The sequence below is a fragment of the Colius striatus genome, chromosome 1, assembly GCF_028858725.1.
Source record: "Colius striatus isolate bColStr4 chromosome 1, bColStr4.1.hap1, whole genome shotgun sequence".
Lineage (NCBI taxonomy): Eukaryota > Metazoa > Chordata > Aves > Coliiformes > Coliidae > Colius > Colius striatus.
In genome coordinates, this window is record NC_084759.1 from 138,614,745 (window position 1) to 138,637,992 (window position 23,248).

Here is a 23,248-nt window from a genome sequence, read left to right on the forward strand (position 1 = left end):
ATTTAAAAAAACATTTAATTCCATTTGAGGATCAGTGCAAATGAGGAGGCAACTACTTTCCACCTCTCCTCTTTCGCTCAAACCATTTAGCAGAAAAGGTCAGTGACATTCTGACCTACTCTTAATTATAACACAATTTTGCATAACCAGAACTTAGTCTGGACTAAAAACCATTAACTTATGGCATGATTGAGAAAGGAATATGGATATAATCCAATTGCTTCTTTCTAGGATTTTTAACAACTTAATTGGTAGAACCGAGCATGTAGTCAGACTTGTGTGGACTAGCCTAAACTTTTCAGAGCTGAAAACAGTTTTCAGTTTAATCACGGCAATGTGTTTATAGTGATAGCAAGGGTTTTTTATGGCAAAATCAAAATTCTTCTCTCCATCTAAAACAATGCTGCAGCATACCACACAGCTACAACACAGCTATGATACTGAACAGGTACAATTTATCAGAAAGAAACGGCTATGTGAAGAAAGTAAAGGGAACCCTGTTGTATAGACATCTGCTCTTATAAGATTCCTTTACAAATCTCTGAATTAATTGTTTATTCTTACATAGTTGTACCATTTCACAGGGATGAGAGTTTGATAATATTTGAGAACAGACAACTCACCAAATGGTTTCAGTCAGGCTCCCTAGCAATTTGAGAAAAAGGAAAAATCTGACTGCAAAGTTGTCCAAGGCACAAAGAGAGACGAAATAATTGTATTCATTTTTGAGAACGTCTCCTAGTTTGGCCTCCTGCTCAGAGTAAAAACCAAGACGATACTATGATGCTTCTAAAAGTGTCATACCAAAGGGAAAAGTAAAAAAGAAGCCTTCATCTGGGAACACAAAGAAAATTACCCACTGACTGGTCCCCTTATTCTAAGTGGGTCAGAACATGTCAGTATTTTCTAAATTTCTCACATCTCTCAGCAGGAGAAGCATATTGAAGTAAAAATAATGATTCAATGTTTGTAGAGTATCAATAACTTTAAAGGTTACAATCTAGAATTGCAGGTTAGCTGAGTGGTGGTAAGCAAGATGGTTTCCTGCCTGCAACAGCACTTTACAGATGGAAACAATCTGCTCGATACGCCATTTATTATTGTACCCTCCAAGTCCAGCATACTAGTAGCCATGCAGCCTTCTTAGGAACAAAATAATTTTCTTCTCCTCATAATTCAGCTCTACATGCTCTACCACACTGGAATGGTTTCCAACAACTGCAGAGCCCAGCGTGTCAGAACAGCCCCATTTGGCTGGTTCAGAGACATACCAGCAAATGTCCCCCAAGAGGCTTTGCCTACAGTTCCCTCTGAATACCCTATTTGTGTCCCTGCAGCAATATGCTAGGAGAACTTGACTCCACGAGTGCATGCTGCGGGATCATAAAGGGAGGAAAAGGCATAGAGAAGCTCATTGCAAGGCAGAATACTCTGGCTGATTACTAGCCTATTCACAGACCACAGAGTAGGAGGGTGAGAGACCTTCTGCTTGTGACCGGGAAATGTTTTCATTATTATCCCACAGTTTTAAGCAGTCAATTTTTTCATCTGGGAATTCAGCTTCTGCAAAGTAGTACTTGGCCCAAATTGAAAATCCATATCCCTTACAGCAGCTCAGAGCACAGAAGACACAGAGCTCTTCATTTCTACGTCACTGTCTTATATCATTGATTCCTCAGCCATCACCAAAAAGTGCTAATGTAAAATACACCCATGACTCTAATGTGGATGACAGAAATTATACAACAATTAACATCAACCTGTGCAGTTTATTTGGCAAGGTCAGACAAGGAAGTCAAGCATCTAAGTAAGCTGTACATACCAAATTAAGTGTAACTCTGCCAGACAGATATTATCTACCTTTGAAAATGTTTTCAATTTTAGCTGATAGTGCAGAATTTCTATTTATATTAATAAGAAAACTCCTGTTTGTTCTACATGTGGACAATTTCTTCTTTAATCTCCATTACACAATCATAGCTGGGAAAGTTATAAAGTCAGGCAGCAAACTTTTTTCTCCTCCTGCAAGATGTTTGAAATTTTGGAGAAAAAAACATCCTGTCATATCCTCTTTTGGCACCCTAGATTGTCTGTGCTATTAAACCAAACTAGTCCTAGTTTGTTCTATGGCACTGAGGCCATGGGATGTGACTTGGCTCACCTGGCAGAGCCCCAAGCTCTGATAAAGAATATGACAGCAGTGAAGCAGCAGGATCAATATATGAACTTGGGCCTTGGCTCCCTCTACATAAGCCCAGGATCTAATGTAAAACACTTTTTTTTCCTGCCTGCCTGAGAGCTTTCCTGACAATGAATGACTGTTTGCTGGAAGACGCTCCTTTCTCCCAGATGCCGGTGTCACCATAAGTAATTGACCATCCAACTTCCAAAGTGAAACAGCGTAATGATTTAACATCCTTCTGGGGTGCACGGGGCCTGTGAGTTGCTCCTGGCCCTGGCTTTTACAATGATGAGGTGCATAAGGCTTTGTCCTGGGCCAGACAATGAAGAGTCAGTGTTTGCTACCATTTCAACTTCCCATTTTGAAACAGGAGGAGAACACAAAAAAAGCATAAAATAACAATGAACAAACAAAGAGAGAAAACACTAATTTTAATGGACACAATGTTCCATTCTGATAATACCGAAACATTCTTCTTTTGGTCTCCTGTTTGCAAAACAATCTTTTCTACATGTTAACTACATTTTGAAATGAGGACTATTTCTGGGCTGAAGGAAAGGAACTTTTTATTTACAAACTGTCAAAATCAGACTTTTCAATATTTCAAAACTTACTCCTTTTTTAGACATTACAGTCTTCAGAACCTACTTCTTACTGTCAAAAATTCAGTGAATCACTACATTTGGATGGCAGCAAAGGAAGATAAATGTTTTTGAAAAATGCTCTGCCAGGTCTAATAAACCATTTTTCAGTCATTCCTCTCTTTGTTTTAAGTTCCGATAAATGCTGCCATGGCTCATCTCAAAACAGCTGCATTAGAAGTCGTGTCATTTCTGGTTGGTTTGGTTTTTTTTTTTTTCTTTTCTTTTCAAATGAGGCCATGGAAATCTTCCTGAATCTATTGGTGCAATGCTACTAAAAGTCATATGCAAATAAAAGAGATACTGCAAGTGCTCACATTAGACAGTTTCCTGGATCCACTTAATAGATGCTTCAGATAGAAATTCAAATCCTTCACTCTTTTATGTTCAAGATCTGTACAAAGTAAATGCCATGAGTTGGGAAACCTGTGAAAGAAGAATATTTGTAAATATAAGTCTCATGTTTTATCTGCTGAAATTTTTCCAGAACTACTTAATCGAAAAAAAGGTAACACTTTCTAAGACTGCACATAGGTGAAGGGATGGGTGCAGCATACAGAGGACTGTTAACCCTTTGATTCTGGTTCTTCTAATAATTTGTAGATATTCTGTTTCATACTATATCCTTTTTCCAGACTAAATCATTAACTAAAAAAATACTAAAACAAACCAAGCCCCTAAAAGGCACTTATTTGCATTTTATGGTATCTAAATACCTCAAACAATTTGACCCTGTAGGATCCCAGGAAAACATTACCCTCCCCATTTTTTGCACTGTGTGCAGCACAATAGATCTCTGATCTTAGCCCAGGGCTCATGCCATACAAACGCTTACCATAGAATACTGAATACCAAAGCCTTACAACAAAAATGTGACATTTTATGAAGGTATCACTGCTTGCTTTTTTACATCAGCTATTTAGACTGTAGATAAGTTTTTCAGAGCAGGTTCCTGACCTCGTATGTAATTTCAGGTGTTAATATAGTAAAAGTAGTATATGAAAACAAACAATAGTCACAATAAGAAGATCAATCCCCAAGAAAGCAATAACAATAATAATAGTATTGCTGTATTTTTATTAATATGAACCTCATTTCAGTTTAGTAAATAAATCATATATGCATAGAATGGCCTTATGTCGATTTTCAAATGCTTTGCTGATTAAAAACATCAAAGTCCCACTTACTTTAATCATCTTTGTACTTTAGAGGTGGAGCACATTAGATCAGTCAAAAGGTTAGATTTTTAACAATGTAAATAATTAATTTATATTAACTTTGTCCTGACAAGAACTATTTCACTCTCATGTTGAAGGAGAATTAGAAAAACTATTTGTGCTACATTGCATGTACTGGGTTTTGTGATACAGATTGCTAATATTTGGATTCATAACTAATATTATGCTTTATGTCCTTTAATCTATGTGATACAGAATCATAGATATTTTCATCTTCTTGTATTTCATGTTACACCACAACTGTAAAGAGCTGACTATATCTTGTTTACAAATATTTGTTTTTCTGGTACAACCTTGTTTTTCCACTAGATCTCAAGAGATATCTGAGGGCTTCAGACAAATGACTAAAGAGCCATTTAGCAGTGCAATACACCAAAAAGAGACACTTAGCTGGCCTTTTGAAAAGCAGCTGGTCAGGCCCTACTTTGAACAGGTTTTATCCAATTCCACGGCTCAGTGATAAGCTGACATCAGCTTTTCAAAAGTTAGACATAGAGTAACACATGGAGCACCCCATTCCCATCCATAGAGTGCGACACTGGCCAGCTTTGCAAGCCACCCAGCTGCAAAAACGGCAAATAGCAGCCTCATCTAGTGAAAATAAAATGACTGAAGATGCTTAAGTCATAATTTCTGTTACCAAGAGATTCAATGTAATTAGATTTCATAAACTCTAATTAGACATTGTGACGTTGGGCTTTTTGTTTTGTAAAGGCCTATTATGAAGAGAATTTTGATTAACAAGATATTGTAATTCTTTTTAGGAGCAGACCTTTACCCATTTTACAGAATGTTTTTGAGGAAGAACAGCACTGATATAGCTTACAGCAAGAGGCCAGGATGATAGCAGTATATTGTATGTATGTACAAGCTTTTGAATGCTTTCACCTATAGCACTGAAAGATCAGGGCTCAGTTAGGCACTGCACAAGTGAATAGTAACAGGCAACTCTTGCCTCACAGAATGATAGTGTCATGACATATAATGAGGTGGGGGAAATGATATGACCCAGGATCATGACATATATGAGCTGCAAAGATAAAAATAGAGCCCAGGTCATCTGGCACACATACATAGCCTGTGAATGTTCTCAGTTCCTCTGGGGCACAAAAAGGACTTCTTTCAGAAGATGGTAGGGAGGGCCTGTTTGCAAGCAGCTTAAAATTAATTAGACTGTATAACACAAAGAGAGGACTCTGGCTGTAAAATGTACGCCTTTAGAAGATGCATCCTAAGCACAGTGGCCAAACAGAGGACAGAGAAACTGCTGATTGATAGCACCAATAAATCTGCTTCCGTGAAGGACAATACGAATCTTGTGGTGGTACTGAACACTTCTTTAAAAGGCCTTCATGCTTTTTCTGAATCAGGCCTACAGCTGAAACTGACCTTGCACTTGTGAACAACAAGTGTTAGAAAACTTAACTTCCCAAGCTGATTTTCAGCTTTGCATCTACCTTAACTAGATAAGAAAAATCTAAACTTTTACCATGCAACAGACATCGTGGACAACAGGTCCTATTTCTTACTAACTTGAAGAACATCGTGTGTATAAATTACATCACTGAAATGCTTTGTTGGGTGAAAAAAATGTTGGCCTTTTGAAAGACAATAATTAAATGCAATTAGTACTCTGTCTGAGACCAAATAAGAGCAAAGGGACTAGAGTGCAAGGGCTTGCTTGGGGCAGCTTTGCTGTGCTTTGTTGTGTTTGGCTAAATGTTTACACATCGAAAAAATTCAGATGATGAGAACTGAGCTTTTGACATTACTTTCTTGTAATGTAGCCAGAATTTAACACTTGTATGGAGCAGACTCATATTGCATTATTTCCTCCTAATGAGACATGAATATATATAATTTCATGAATCAATACAAAGCAGTAACCAAATCCTTTCTGTTAGCAGTTCCAACTATTCTAGTAATATTAGACATTTTACTTTTAAATAATACATTTTCAAACTGATTTTGTGGTTACATTGTGGAACAAAGCTTTTTCCTTCCTTTGAAGCTTTAGGCATCAGGCAGAGTTGGAGCTTTGTAACACAGACAGACTAATGGTCTGATATGGTATGGCAGTTTCAGTGATAACTTCCTATAAAGTAATAATTAGATTTTTATTATTAGAATGAAATCTGTAATACATGAAAAGGCTCAAACTGGCAAAGTTGTGTTAGAAAACAAACCAAAAATTTAGCATTAAGGAAAACACATATAAAGAAATATCATAAAATGAATTACTTTAACACAATCTTAGGGAAAGATCACACAGTGACAGGTTACTGCTGGGACTGAATTACAACGATAAAGCTCTGGAGCTCTTAGACACAGCCTCAGTACAAGCAGATTAATGCTCTGTGAGTTCTGGAACTCTCTTTTGCAGTGAAAATGTTATGAGGGATTTTATTAAAGGTAGATTTATCTGAAAAAATTGGCTAGGACTATTTTTGAAATTCTCTACAGGGTTTCTTAGCTCTATGCATTTCTAAAGAGAAATATATTTTCCTTCAAAGGGCTGTGCTCACCACAGGAAAAATCGTAAATAGGTACTTGTTAGATATTTTATTTTACAACCTAATAGTGTGCAAATATCTCAAAATCAAAATTTTTATTCAAGCACTTTCAATGTTTAGTGAAATTCCAGTTCATACCAACTACTGCAAACCAGTTCATGTGAACCAGTCAAAATGAGTCAAATTGAAGCCAATTAAAATCCCCTCAGGTAGAAGTAAGAGTCTCTAGAATTAACTAACCTAAAGTCATTTAACAGAATGCCTCTCACAAGCTTGAGGGAATATCAAATTTAGATTTGAAATTCAAGGGCTTTACTTTTTAAGTCAAAATCATGTTATTTGTGGCTATTTACTTCAGGTTAAACATCAAAATCCTCTTTTATTTTTCAAGAACGTCATTTGAATCTCAGCTTGGCTCAAGCAAACTGCATGTCTTTTTGGCCTGCTTTATTGTAGACTGATCTTGAAATGGGTCTTGTATCAGGTGAGTCAGCATGGCTGTTTAAGAGAGGACTACTTTGTTCTCTATGACGCACACAGGATAATGGACATGGTATTTGTAGAATACATAACTCCACTCGTATTACCAAAGCCATTGACAATTGTTACATAGGAAAAAGCTCTTTTACATAATACAGGAATAAAACACCAGATTCACTGTCCTGGGTAACTGTGAAGTAACAGGATTCTGAATATGAATAGCAGGAATAGACAAAAAGTACTATTCGAAATTATTGCAACTAATGATATTTTTAAACAGATACTAATGATGTGAGGCACAAAGCATCATTTTATGTACCAGGACAGTACATAAGTTTGTCGCATATTTCTCAGCTGGGGACTATGTGCTTCTCTTTGTAAAGAAGTTGATCACACCACTGGTGTCAGAAATTGACTTGTTTCTTTTTTGACCTGATGTGGATTTTTCTACATTGCTTTAATATATAGATTTTGCTATCAGCTTTGATCAGCATCATGCAGCAAATAAAAGTTATTAAACCCTATCATGCCTTTAATGAAGTTAATACCACTTATCCTTTGATTTCAGGAATAGCTGTGTCAGGCCCAAGCTGTTCCTCACTTTGCCTCCCATTAAAAAAGGAGCAATAAAATATATAAAAGTTAGACTGTCACAATGGTCTATGATCCAGTTTCTTCTAGGTCTGAATAGAAGGCTTGACAGAATATGTTGCATTGCCTTTGTGTTTCTAAAAATATACCTGCCATACATTTCCTCATATTTTTATCAGTGCACAGAGAATCATTTAACAGCAGAATAACATTCACTAATATGCTGTCTTACTCTGGAAGGGCATGTGATGGAAATTGCTTCTGGAGATTGTTGTGAAGTTTTGAGAATTGGTCAAATGATTTTTCCACAAAAGTGACCACATTGCAGGTTTGCACCACTTGGACTAGATACAGCTGTTTTGGGGAGAAAAGACAGGCAGAAAAGAGAAGTTGTCAGAGAGGGACAATAAAAATGAAATGTACAAGAGAAAACATAGGGCAATTTTAACAAAGAAAAACCTTTCTTTAATGCAGTGCCAAGTGCCAAAGAATTCAGTTTGTATTTTATAATCTTTGCTATGCAGAAAGATAAACTTGCTTGGATAGCATACAACTCAAACACTGAAAGATCACTGCAGTGCGTGAAAACTAATAATGCACCATTAAAGGATTATATAACTGCCTCTGATTTCTATTAGGCTCCCTAATTTTGTGCCATGCGTTCCTTCTGGATGCTTTAATTAGCTCTTGATTTATTCTTCACTATAGGGCATGAACTGTTCTCCTTAATGGCTCCCTGCTAATAGCTGTCTGCCCAGTGTTCTTTCTCTTGGGTAGCTTATTGTTTATGGCACTGCTGTTCATCCTGTGATCCTTTTAATGTGACACAAGCACAGTTTCTATAAAGCAAGAGGGAAAGTATATAAGCTCACAGAAGAGTTGTTAAAGATCAAGGCACATCAGGACAAACAAAGAACATAATACATACGCAGGGAGACTTTTTGTTGAATCCCAAAATGGTGGCTCTTGCAATTGACTTCTCTGCATTCAGCATCATCCATTCTTGAGGAACAGTCTCTAGAGATGGAGGTTTTGCAGAGCCTGTCAGCGACATCTGTACAAGTGTATGGATCAAGTTGTTGAGTTTAACAGGAAAGCACTCCAAACTTTCCTTTATTTTCCTGAGGAACAAACAAAGAGAAGAGGCTGTATTTATACATCTGTTTTGTTTCTTGATCCTCAGTTTCATTATGCAAGAAATAAAAAAACCCAAATCCTAAAACGTACCTCACGTGAATGTGTATCAAAAAACACACTGGTCACCACTCTTTGCAACAATATATTATATCCAGCCCCTGAGCTCCACTGCTTAGAGGAGCGTTCTTGACATAGCCCAACTCATGGCTTACTTTGGGGTAGCTATTCTTCATGAGATGGAAATCTCTTTCAGACAACAGAGACAGAACATTTCCAGGGTAAAAAAACATGTATTCACTTCAACAGCTAGGGGAGAGTGCCTTAGCACTTTCTTTTTGGTTGTACTAACTTCTAACGGACTTACACATGTTTACGCAAGGCTCTTGTATCTAATTTGTGATTTAGCTCTGCATGATGTGTAGTTAAATCCTCTATACAGTTCTTAAAAGCTTTATCCTTGTGAAGCTGCTTAAGATAAAAAAAACAGAGACATTTTCTCTTTCTATCTCTCCCCATCTCATCCCTATGCAAAGGGAGACCCAACACAGTTCTGCTTTCCTAGAGTTTTCATATCCTCATCAGAAAACACACCACAGACAAAAAGATAACTAGATAGACATGTAGATATGTAGTGAAAACATGTTTTAACATCAAAGTGAACTCAACTTGAGAAATAACACTGCAAGATAATTACGGGTCTTTGAAGAGTAAGATGCAGTACTCATTAGAAAACACTTGTCCTCTTGGATTCAATTGCTAGTTTAAGATCTATTTAACTTCTGATGCTATTTTTTTTTTCTATTTCCCTACTTACTTCTACAGCACTCTGATGATATTCTGGATAGTTTCTGACGTTATAGAACAACAGCCCATTAGTTTTAGGCCATATGGCAGCAAACATCTAACAAATTGCTGGAGTTTTGTTTTTGGTGGTTTCTCCTTTTTTCCTTGCAGTTTTAGACTATATCTAACTAGCTTACAAGGGCTGACAATACCCTTAGCCACCCCTTCATCATCCCCTGCTCTAAGTTGAGCAAGTGCTTCACATGTCATTTTAAATCAAATTCTTATTCATAGGTTTCTGTGAGTGAGTTTGATTGCCCACTGCAATCAATTGAAATCAACTCCATTCATTGCATTAGCCTAATTTTCATGATCTCAAACATTCTGGCTAAAGTCTGTAGCTTCACAGTTGCAACCATGACAAAAAGAACATTCTACCTGGAGACAGTTTCTTGGCTTGCCCTCTCTAAACTGAAATTTCACTCAAAAATACTGTGTGAATTTGTCACACAGCAAGTAGGCATGCTAAACTGAGGAAAGAAGATGTATATGTTTTTCTTAATGTAGTACAAAGAAAGGTAGCTCTGAATTAATTATCTTAATTATTAATTGCATTCTCCAGAAACAGCCACATACAGACTATTTGATAAATGACACAAATTAGCACTGAAATGGAAAACAAGAAAACAAATGTAATTTCAAAATATTAGTACACAATCAATTCAGCGCTGATTAATTAGGATGCATCTGTGGTGAACTTTTCCTTTTTATCTCCTATGTATTTAATTTAATGTGTAGTTTAAACACTTCCTAAATCACTGAGACGGGATTTAGTTTATAGAATCTGTAACAGGGCCATATTACAGCTAGGCAGTTAGGGGAATTTGCAATATTATTATGAGGCATTTTAACTTGTAGCTAAAACCAGTGCATTTTAAAAAACATAAAACAGGCCTCTGCTCATAAAATTCAGATATCATCACAGTACCCAGTAAAACTGATACCAGAATAACACTATTTAAATAATTAAGTACTTTAACAGTGTCTTGTTCTTTCCATGGGTCCATTAAGATTCTAAAATGCTTTTAACATCCAGATTGCTAATTACATACTTTAAACCTAAACAGAAGCTTTTGTTGTCATTGTTGTAGATTTTCCCTGTGCATTAATTTAAATGACTACATTTAAAATAAAATAAAATGAGAGCTATATGTTGCTTTTTCCCTCTCTCAATATTCTGTTTTCTCTGTATGCAGTGCCCTCTGTTAGAATAGAAAACTTTAAGCAATCCTTATGTCAGGTTATCAACAAAGAATGGGGAAGGTCTCTTTGCTGTTCTGATGACATGTCAGAGTATGTCTTCACAGCAAGGTAAAGCAAGTTGTGGTTATGGTTCTTTAAATTTTCTTTGAAGCGCAAACTTGATTAAGGAAACTCTCTTTCCCACAGTCTCCCAAAAGCTGTTTCCTCACTGTATGGAGCAGTGGGGTGTATAAAACCATGGTTTTAACTTTGTGGTTTATTTTTGGCATGGATTAGTTCACTGACCCAGTTTATCACACTGTGGTATCTCATTCCCCTTTCTGCTAGCATTTTAAAAGTTCATCCTAAGGATCAGTGGTGGAACTTTCTCTTTGAACTCTCCAAGATCCCCATACGTCACCTTTTCTCTACAGTCACATTAAGTTTAGCCATAGGTGAAGAAGATCGTCAAGTCACAGGTATTCGTAGCTGAGATTCTCATGCTCCCTAGGCCATTATCTTCTTGGCCAGTACCTAAAGCTAACTCTGCCTTCATGAAGATGATAAAAAGTTTCGTAGTTATTTCAGAGCTCTGGCAGCCCAAACTGCTTAGAGTAAATTAGTGCCTAATGGTCTATACATGGAACTATAGACAACCTGTACGAAGCAATCAAAAGCACAGGTTAATCAGAAGAAAACAGGAAACTGGCATTAACTAGAGCAACATTTGTGATTCATGATATTGCTAACAGTTTTCAGGTAGAAAAGACTGTTTTTCCACACAACAATATTTGTTTACCACTCAGATTGGCATCTGACCTACTTCTCAGAGAAGTGAGTTAAACACCTGGGATTACTGAAAAGTAGTGACTTTTCACTTTCCACCTGCTGAACTGACTTTGAATTTTAGATTTGTCTCATAGTGTTTCTACAGATCTGTCAAATTATGATATCAGGTAAAACATGCACAGACTGGTTGTCTGCTTGTGTAAACAGAGATGGATGAAGAGATTGTCTAATGTTTTCAAGAGTGACTAGTTATAGTTGGTGCTTTGATTTTTAGGAAGTAGATACCTCTTATGGGACAGGTATTCTAAAGCCTGGTGCTTGGATCTTTTTGAACACATCAGCCTTTCTCCATAGCCTTTTAAGACCACAAACACTCATTATTGCTGACTTCTTATCTGGATCTTAGTCTTGGTATAATAAATATTCACCCCGAACTAAAGAATAAGTTTCTTTATCATTCTTGATGACATCCTGATTCTAATTTCCATCTAGGCCTGAAAATAATTTAAAGGATAATGAGTAAAATTTATTTTAATGGGATTATCAACTGTTAATGAACATGGTGTTCCATTTATTTCCAATTTTTCTATCCATGAACTTGCCAGGTTCCATTTTAAAACAGTTTAGGTAGTATGCCCCCAACAGCTCTCAAGAGACTTTCCCAGAATATTGCTCCTGTCAGAGACAGACCTTTTCTACTTTTCAGCACAGTGTATATTATTTATATATTTATATATAAAGTTTATATTCTTTTTTTTTTTTTTTGTATAGCAGTGATAACCCTTCAGTTTAACATATTATTTCCTAATGTGATGGTATACAGACAATAATCATATTCTTTTTAGCCTCTTATTTTTCCTGGCTTTAAAATCTAGGTTTACTTTCAGACAGACTCTGATCCCATAGGCTGAACACATCAGGTACTTTTCTAAAGTGCATCTTCCAGTCTGTTTTCCCTACTAGTACTCCAAAGAGTCTTTCTCAGGATAGAGAACATTCCTCTCCACTCAGCTAGTGGCATGTGAGGTTTGTACACCAGTATGTATGAATACCTCAACATTAATTCAAGAAGGAAGCCTACCTTTTGTTCCTTCAAGGCACATATACCATGATCTTTACAAACTGCGTGAATGCTGCTGAAATAAAGTTTGGTACTGTAGTTTTGGCTATGTCCTTTCAGAAGTCACCAGCTTTCACTGTTGTTTCAGTTGTTTAGGAGATTTCTTGCTGGCGTATCTATAGCCATCTGACAAAGATGGGATTGACTGATCAGTTTGAAATTAGCACTATGATTTGAAAGGAGTTGCTGTAAATTGTCCAGTTTTACAACTGCTAGAGTGATTTTGAGTAGATATGCTTGACCTGGGCAAAGAGAGGTACCTAATAAATGATTTTGTAAATAAATAAGTAAAGACAGCAGCTGACTCAAGCAGCACCCCTCTCAATCAGGCTGATGAAGATATACAGTGGTGCTTCACTGGTAGTTGTCAGGTCCACTGTGAATCTCTTATTCATGAGTTCCTATGAGTCTGTTAGATTGCACTCTGCAATCAATTGAAATCAACTCCATTCATTGCATTAGGCTAACTTTAATCCCTTAAAAATATTTTTAATACACATCCACTTACAGGCTCATTAAAAATGTTAGGCAGCATGCCACAACATGCTGACATTTGAAGACAATTGTAGAAAATTGAAGAGGAAATTTATATGCAGAGGTAAGATAGGTTTTCCGCTTCGGGTAAAATTGTATTGTCAGGAAAGGAGGGAGGGGAAAGGATCAAATTGAGTTTCAAGGATCAAACTGAGTTCAGGGCAGATGCTAGAGAGACAACAATGTTTCATTTGGCACTAGGTGCACAGAACTGTCAAGCAAACACAGAAACTCTTGTTTAACTCTCAATTGGTGCATTGTTTATCCACTATCTGAGGGTGTGACCTTCCAGAAGGCTGTAAGCTGTGAGGCTTAACACTGCTGTTCATCAGCTCATAACAGTGAACTAACCCAATGTGAGAAGGATATAGTACACAAATGAGACCAGTTTGTTGAATACATCTTAAATCAAGAATGAGAGCAAGGGAATTTGGTAAAACACAGAAAGCTTTACGATTCTGAAAAGGGTCAGTACATTACAGGCCAAACTCTAGTAGCGTTATTTTGTTGGCTAAAAAGGTGACCATGAAGAATAAATTAACACTGTTTTGCCAGGAATATTTGTGACATCATTCATCATTTCATGTTGGCTTTAAAAAACAGTAGAGGCAATATCAGTATTATTGCTCAAACCAAACTCAGATAATTGCTAAAAGCAATCTACTTCTACAGAAACATAAAGAAATAACTGTTCTGTTTCACTACCAGAAGATTGAGGTTTTCAGCAGATACGTTATATGATTGAATGTGAAAGTTTACAATAACTACTTTGTACTTTGAAAAAGAAATAACTTTCAGTTGGCAGTGTTTAACATTCCAATGACCACATTGCTTGTCTAGAAGACAACTTTTTTTAAAACAATACAGTGGGTTTTGGAAGTAATTATTGAGAAAAAGGAGCTGCAAACTGTGAAGAATTTGAGAGCTACTGGAAATTATGCTAATAATCAGAACTTTCAAGTTCTTTGTCTTTCTAAAGACAAGTTGAAAAACAGATACAGAAATAAGCTGCAAAGTGACCATGAGAAGTGTGTCACTTGATTTTCTTTTATTTACCTGGACACTGTATAATAAGGAGGTAGGGAAGAATTTTTCTGAAGGACAGGAATAAGATAACATGGGTAATGTAAAGCTCACAACAATATCAATATATTCACATTCCTTGGGACAGGTCACAAAATGCCTATACAGAGGAGTAAGTTCTGTATGGATACAGGTATCAGGCCATCTCAAATTATTTATTTTAAAAAGAGCCTGGATACACCTTTCAGAAGTTAAAAAACTACTAGATATGAAGCCTGATGTTCTCAAAGAAATGTTAGTTAATATATGCGTTGAATTAACACAAATTATGCTCAAACATGAATAGAAACTAGAATAGAGCAAAAAAAAAAAATCTCTAGGAGAAATGAGATCCATGGAAATTCATGAGCTAGTGACAAGAGATTTTGTTCTTGTGAATGAGTACATATAATACAAACATATCCTGAGAGTATTAAAGAAGAAAATATTCATTCTAGCAACATCTGACTTTTCTACATGATGTAGTGATCTCTACAGACAATAACAAATTTCCACTTCAGCATTTCGAAGGAAATTGGAACAATAGCTCTGAAGTTCACTAAAGGAATTTTAGTAGAAAATACATTTTCAAATGAGAACATAGCCCATAGCACTGTACAGGTCTGCACCATGATGTTAGTTTTGTTGGTAAGCAGGACTTGAGTGGCATTTCCATTCTGAAGGCTTTCATTTCCAACTCTAATGAGAAAACTAATGGGAAGAAGGACATGCTGGCCTTTGAGTCCTATCTATAGTCTCTCTGGGATGAACAGGACTTCCCAACCTTAACGTAAACCTCTACCAGGCAACAAAGCACACATGCTCTTCCAAAACAGTATTGAGCCTCATCTCCTTCCTAATGTTAGCTGTTTTTCAAATGCTTTGTCTGAGAAAGACTGCAGGTGAATTCCCACTCTGAAGTTCCTCACTTCCTTCACCCTAACCCTGAGAACACCACTACATCACTACTTTGCCCAATTTCAAGAGAGTGGAGCAGCAGCTTTGTCCTGAACCGAGGCTTCACTGTTTGTCTTACAGATAAGCAAGACTGCAGTGATGTTAACCTTAACCATAACCATAGTCCTAACCCAACTGAAAAGTACACTGATCCTCTCCACCTGTAGGGGAGTGCTGGGCACCAGCTCTGAGATTTCACTACACTAATATAATTTTCATTCTAAAGACTCATATTTCTCTAATTGCTATGCATAATCCTAGCTTTTTTTTCACTAATTAAATTAATTCAGTTTTTTACCCAAGAGAGACAGACGTTACCACCCAAACTATTTGACAGAATCGAGATTTTTTACAATTTAATTAAGAACTGCATATTTCCTATTTGAAGTGGAAATATAAGTCTGTAATTTGGGAATATGTGAAATTTTAAAGGAAAGCATAAGGTAGGAGTTGATGGTAAATGTGAAGCTATAATTAAAGTTTAAAATAAAATAATCTTGCTAAGGGGCAAAAGGCAAAGTCTATAAAAACAAGTGTTAAAGGAAAAGGAAATTGGTGTTCTGCTGTGTATAAAGTAATGGAACAATAGTTTTGTTTGAGAAGTTCCACTCTTTCTCTTCAAAGAAGTATCTTCCTTAAACTTTCCAGGGGTCTCTGTTCCAGCCTTCTCTGAACCTGTCACCTCAGCTTCTAATACATGAAAATTAAACATACAAACAATAAAATTAAAATTGCACAAAATCTTCATATGAGCCTCAGTAATGAGACCTGCCCAGCTGCCCTAGCTCAAGCTTTCATCTCACTTATTCATTGCAATATGCCCTCTGGCTGTACTGAAGTGTAGAGGGATTGCTCTTGCCTCAAGGCAATTTGCACAGTACAGAGAACTGTGCTGCCTTACAGGAGGTGTCCCTTAGGGCTCTGAATTTGAAAGGAGCTCTTAAGTCAGAGTCCAGTGCTGTGGACTGCATATGTGCCCTGCACTTGCGCCAGAGGAAGAGGTCAGAAGAGTCTGGCTTGCTTTGCATATGAACATGGTGTCCACAGTGCACAAATTCATAAACTATCTTTGGGAAATGATGGTGCTACACAGGAAAGGCTCAGACGAGGAGATTTTTTTTCTCATAATGTGCCTAGAATGAGATTTCCAAATCCAGACAGTCTCCACTGGCTCCATCTAGAGCATCATCATGTCAATAGTTGGAATTACATCTAATGCAGAGGCCTGACCTGAAAGATAGGATTGATATCTTCAAACTGATTTTATACACGTCATCTGCAGCTCCTTATCAATAATGCTCAGTTACTATCACAAATAAGTGAAAGGTTTCATTATAACACAAATGAAGCTTTAAATAGTCCTATATTCACACTCTACATTTTTCTGTAATAGATCTGTTACGTGCTTAAAAGGAAGAATTGGTACCATTTTGCAGATGGAGAAACTGGCTAACAGAGGGAAAGTAACTTGTCTGTGGCAAGAGAGAATGTCCAAAAAAGAACAGAAAGCAATTCCTATAGGAATTCCAGGTCCTCAGTCCATTAACAAGTTGAATCTATTTACGCAGTCAAAATCCTGTTGCAGGTAACTGTTGCATTTAAAAGCAGGGAGGAAAGCTGACTAGGCTTACGGCAGGATGGCCTAGGTGCCGAATAAGTGAATTGTTAAAAGTTTATTACAAATGCACAACTGTTTCTTCCAGAAGTTTGAGGAGAATGGACTTTTTAAAGGTAAACACATGAAGACCAATTATCCTTGGGTGTAATTTCGCTGATTACAACTTCTTAACATAACACGAAAACTGCTTTTTTTTTTTTTTTTTTTCCTATTGGTTTTATTTTTTGAGGGTTTTGGTTGGTTGGTTGGTTGGTTTTAATTTGATAACTTTGCTCACGCTTGAAGGAGATAAAGTTTCTGGATTGTATTCTACCTTTACCTTGTAAAGTAGCTTGTAGCCTGGAGGTCTGAGTCCTGAGGACGGAGGTTATCATATACATATTTCAGATCCTGAATGCTGTTTAGCTCAGGCAATCCTGCATGCAGCATCTTAAAGTAAAGAAATAGCATTAGTCCACTGTTCATTTGACAAGATTTTAAAATTAAACGAGGCTAACTGAAAAAAGAAAGGTTTTAAACCAAAAATGTTCTCTTGTAAAACACAAAGCTCTTAAGAGTGGATCTGATGCTAGAGCAATGGCTGGAATACTGAAGGGAATTAATTGCATTGTAACACTTCACACTGAGGTATTGGAAAGACATATGGATTAAAATCAGCCATCCATTTTAGTTATCTATTTTCTTTTCAGGTATCATAATCTTAATGTGTGCATCACTATGCTTCCTACATAGACTTCTAATGATGATAAAGGGAAGGCAACCAAATTCACCCAGCTGAACAATAATAACCACATTTCTGTTACACTCACAGTGTTACCTTAGTTCTAATTCAATTTAGTGCAACATCACCTTCTCATTTGTAACTACTTATTCCACCATTTACAGTCAGTGGAGGAGAAAAGTTCCTTTAGATGTTAAGTTGAGCATTGAGAACTGCCCTTTGGAGAGGGTATCGTTCTCCATCAAATAGGAACGGAGTTGTTCTAGTTAGTTTGTCAAGTTAGGTTCAAAAGATGAATAATGGAAATATTCCCCTTGCAAAGTAACAACATGGGTAAGGTAGACAACTGAGTATTAGACAATTGGCTATCTCCGGACATTAAAATATGTCAACAACAAAAATAATTTTTACTCCAAAATCTACTGATTTTTCTCAACAATCACAGTACATTGAGAGCAATGCACCCTAATGGAGAAAAAAAAAAAATCCATCTCTTCACACTGCTGAGAAGGAAATGTATCTGAATTTGCAGTCACTGCTGTACATTCTTCATTGACATTTATGTCCAGTTCAGACAGAAAGACCCACAGAGTTGCAAGTAACAGCAAAGTGAAAAAAGGAAACAGTGCTTCTATTTTAAGATTTGGCTGAGAGCCAAATAAAGGGGAAAGAGATGAGAAAGGGTTATTTTCTTTGTTCGTCCAAACTTTTAAAATTTTTTAAAGTTAAGTTTCAATATTTTGCATATTTTATTTTTGGCATTATGAGGAAAATCTTGCTTCATATCAGATCCAATCTACACTGATACTGGGCAGTTTGCTGTCTCACGGAGTTTTGGCTAGCAAGGAGCAGACAGGCAGAAAGCTCAGTGAGGTGAAATTAAGTGAGTTGAGAACAGGGACAATAACAACATTCAGCACTTAAGGACATACAATGCAATTTATTTCTATGTCTTCAACCCATTTATAAAAGATTATGACAACTCATGTCTCCTTTAAAAAAAGAACAAAAAAAGAGCTGATGTATGGGCAAATTAAGCTTCTTGTCCTATATTAGAAAAGGAAACAATAACAGATATAAAAACAATCTGAATGATCTGTAGTGCAATTGAAAACCAGGATTTTTTTTAGGTTCTCTGTGTTTCAGAATTTGGTGACCCATTGCTGAGCAAATATGATTCTTTAGCTGTGCAGTACCTACACAGTCCTTTACTGTCTACAAGGAGGTACTAGAGGCTATTATACCTCTTCATCCATTTTGCATCTTCATATAGCATATTTTTCATGTTTAGAGTCCTGTGATGGAGGAGGCTTCTGAACACTGTGTCTAGTGATACTAGATGATAATTAGTCAAGACATGGAAAAACTATTTGGAAAACAACTACAAGTCTCCTAGGGCAACTCGAGTGTCACTAGACACCTAAATTTATGTGCCTGCATTCCTCCCTTCATTTGGACATACTATGTCTTGACCTACCACACTTAGTTATCCCAGGTCTTTTGACTCATTGAGTGAAGCTGCTTATACTCTCAATAGGCCTGGATTCAGACCTGCTGTGTGAAAAATGAATAGTCCTGGAGTGTATTTTCCATGTGCATTAGACCTACAAAACAGGAGTGTTTCTCTTCCCAAATGGTGTTTCTGAGTTTAGAAGGGTAAAATTACTTGTATGGGGATGCAAGACTCTTGAGTCTTAGATTGGTTCTGTCTAGGTACTGTCTCCTGTTTTATACCATCAGGTTGACCTCTTCCTTACCACAACAAAGGCATGTGGAAAAGTCAACTATTTGCTGTCTAGTGTCAACCCTAAGCACCATTTAAGAACTTTCTGCCTGAAAAAATTTTATAACAGCAATTGATTTTGCATTTCTTTAAACCAGTCAAAAGATGCCTGTGTCCAGCAGTCATCCTCTTTATAATCAGATAAGACCTTTAATGAGAGCAAAACTCATGAGCTACAGATATTTCTGCAGCTGAACTCTGCCAGTACATTGCTGTGTCTCCCATCGATGTTTTTGCTCATGGATTATTTCTTACTTCCAGTAGCAAATGTCAATACAGTTCTAGAAAATGCTGCTCACCACTAAGAAAGAGCATTAATTCTCAAATGGGGCCAAACCCTCAAAATTGTTCATAATCATGTTTTTCTAGGAAACACTAATAGTTACTGACCATATTGGGCATAGTTTACTACTCCTATGAAGTACTGTATTTTTTGGAAATAGTCTTGTTGTTTAGAACTTTCTAACCATGTTTTATAAATAGCATCTCAGAAAACAAAATGTGGTAGGGGAAAGAAAGATTAATGATGTAAACAGTGAGAGAAATCTTAGACTGTCATTGTTACAAATAAGCAGTGGTTAGTTTATCTTACTGCTTCATGATAACATCTGATATCCTTCATGGAAATTAATTCAAAGCAGAACATCTTCACAGCAGATTTACTTTTCTAGAAATTACCCATACATTTTAATACTTACAGTTTCTGATCAACAAAGCATTTCAAGTGCAGAACCAGATGTATTTACCCTCTGAAACATCACTGGCAAAAACAGGGCATTCATAAACTTGTTTGTTTAATTTCTTTTGATATGTAGTGCTCATCGATAGGGTGTGAGGATGCTGCCAGTTCTTTTTCAATTATGAAATACAATACAATTGACTAAACTGCAGCCTGCCAACAAATAGTAAAACAAATCTGTATGCTGACATTTAGCTCAGTACTATTACCTCCTTATAGATCAGCAGAAACAAAGAAGTTGCAGCATGTCCTGAATATAGACAAACCTGAGACACATCCAGGCAGAGGTAGATAGTTATTTCAGAGCTCCTGCTGGGAACATTTTCCTAATCCCCTCTATTATACCAGAGTAATCTAAGATCATTATCTCTACAGCTTGTAGAAAAAGAGACTGAACTGAAGACAAGGAACTGGGCAGAAGATGTAGCTATATTTGCAGCTATATTTGCAGTTTTAGGCAACCTGACCAGAAAAACAAGGATTACTGCTAGGGAGGAGAAAGCAAGGTGCTCCTGACTTTTCCAGAGGCTAAGTTAGTGTCTACTACAAGTGTACTCTGCACGACTTGCAGTACAAAATTATTCTTTATGACAGGAATGCAGTTTTGCTGCACCTTTGTGATGACTTAGAAGCAGAGTTTAGAGCTCTGGGGCAAACTTTCCTGCCCCATATTGGGAAATGACTCACTATATCACTGCATGAGAGACCATGGATAAGACAGAAGAAATAAGATTAGTAAATTCTTGACATTTTTACCCTCTGTGTTGCAGAGTTGGAGACAATAAAGTAATGTTTACAAAGTAACTTCTCAGCTGTACCTCAGCCGGGTTCATGAGGCTGAGTAGGTTTTTTCATGCACACACTAGTCATCTAGGCTTTGCATGGGGACTTCAGTTTTGGGTTAATATCTTTGACCAGCAACTTACCAAATGTTAGACTATTTAATATTCTCATTCTGTCCATGGACGGGAAAATCGTTAATGTTTTGCACACAGAAAAAGAGATGCATAAAGCAGTTATAGAATCTGCCACAGCATGTGAACTGGTAGCAATGTTTAAGGAATAAAAATTCTTAGAGGTCTTAAAATCCTAAATTAAAGATTTTTTTAAACCTGTGTCAATATGAGTAATGTCCCTTCTTTCTTGTGTTTGCCGTCCTAAGAAGGGAGTGTGTAACCTGCAAAAACAATGCTGTAATGGCACCATTGTTAGCTGCAGTGCTGCTAGGTAGTCATGTCAACCACTCTTTGAAATATTTAGTTTACTTTGTCTTGCAGTTGACAGGAAAACAAAGAATGAACAGCACTGGTAAATGGTTTCTTGAAGACCTAGAAAAAAGGATGAGATAAATTCCTGAACATGAAACTAGTATTCAGTTTCTTTTGTAGTTCTCCCTATTTTGTAAAAAAAGAATGCATTAAATAAAGGAAAAAAAACCTCAAACAGCTTAACTTTTAATTTCCTCATAAATTAGTAGTGAAATCAGATAGTGTCTTTGCACAGGAAGTGCCAGCACTAACATTTCCAGCAGTGCAGCTGATACCTCTTCAAATCACAGTGCTACTGGAGCTAGCAGAGAAGTGGTAAAAGGGAAGAGGACACCAGAGGAAATTGGTTTTTGTTTTCATCCTCAACGTCTTACCATCTCCAGCAGGTTCAAGAGTAACTGGCTGTGTTTCCTGACTATATTATAAGCTCGACAACAAAGCTCCACAAACTCTTGAAAACGCTGTGGATTTTTCCCACCTTCCGTGATGAAATACTCCATCTCTGATGTGAAGATGAAGGGAGCTCGATCCCTTGAAAAAAGAATTACATGAGTAATTTCACGAAAAATGGCAAATCATGCAAGACAGTTAATACTTGTAACTCATTTTCACATTTGTTTTTCTAGTATTACCTTCCTTGTTATTTTATCTCTCCCTTCCTCAATGTGCACAGTTCTATTGCTCTGCTTGGTGTCACTGACTAATTGGGGTAGAGACAGGTTTCACAGCAAGAGCTTCCTAGAGAGAAATCCAACAGTTGAACAAGTTTGGAGCTTTCTGGTTTTCTTCTGGCTCTTCTTTTCTTTTTGAACTGTCATTGATTTAGTTCCTTAACTAAGCCTGAAAGTGAATCTGGAAACAAGTTCTTTCCTGATATTGATGTATTTAAAAGTTGTTCTTAAAGAGGATAGGACATAAATATCAACTCCCTATTAGGCAAGAAGTGAATTAAGAAAAAAATCTCACAATCCAACAGCAACAAGAAAATACAACAAATGATACTATTGTTAAATATACACCATTCTGAAGGGATGTTTCCTACCCAAGTTACAACAGAATAAACCTAAATACATTATCTTGTTTTCTGCACAGTTACTCTGTATTCACTGGAGAATAAATGAGATGTAGAATCTGATAGTGCATCTTGCCTTTTTTTCTTATCACTAGCATAGTTTGTGGCTATGACACGCTACTGCTGAAGAAAACAGATTAGCCAGACTTCTACTAACAATCCTATCATAGTTTCAGAAACGTCTGATATGCTGCATCCTTACACAGACAAAACTGCTGCAGTGATTTACTCATCACAACTGTGTATACAAAGGCATGTAAACTGATTAGAGAGCAATATTCTAAGGAAAACTACACTGTGTGTTAACTTTCAATTAAAAAATGAACTTGAATAAACAAAATAATTTTAGGAAGTTTGAATGTAGAAATATATTTGAGAATCTCTGTTTCTTGCTAATACCTCAAACATGGGCCGATTCCAAATCCACTTTGCTTGCTGATTCCTTCATAAATGAAAGAGAGTTTTCCTAGGAGTTTTCCTTATTTTACCATTAAAAATGTCTGCCTTGTTTTATCATGGAAAGAATAGTTGCCATGAGACTCTAGGTTACAGCTGTCTTAGTCATAAGAAATGTTCAGGTGGCCTTCCCATTCTTACGCTGGGAAAATCTTCCTGGTTTACATCAAAGCTAACTTTGAAACCAGACCTTCCATGGATGTCAGGCACCTTAAATGTGGGTTTTTAAAAAATATACTATTCCATTTCAGCTAGGTAGTACTAGGAATGATAGAAATCCACAATAGTACTTTTTTCTTTATACAATTTTCTGTATTATTCA

At 36.6% G+C, this 23,248-nt stretch overlaps 1 protein-coding gene across 1 annotated transcript in view; it reads right to left on the bottom strand.

Moving 5' to 3' along the window:
- PIK3C2G (phosphatidylinositol-4-phosphate 3-kinase catalytic subunit type 2 gamma) overlaps positions 1-23,248 on the bottom strand; it is a 200,942-nt gene that overhangs the window by 34,550 nt on the left and 143,144 nt on the right. Inside the window, exons 24-29 of the mRNA XM_061988856.1 lie at positions 21,773-21,929; positions 17,207-17,316; positions 8,574-8,766; positions 7,878-7,999; positions 7,611-7,660; positions 3,141-3,250 (exon numbers count right to left, since the gene is read on the bottom strand). Coding sequence (XP_061844840.1) covers positions 3,141-3,250; positions 7,611-7,660; positions 7,878-7,999; positions 8,574-8,766; positions 17,207-17,316; positions 21,773-21,929 — 742 coding nt within the window. The remainder of the gene's footprint in view (positions 1-3,140; positions 3,251-7,610; positions 7,661-7,877; positions 8,000-8,573; positions 8,767-17,206; positions 17,317-21,772; positions 21,930-23,248) is intronic.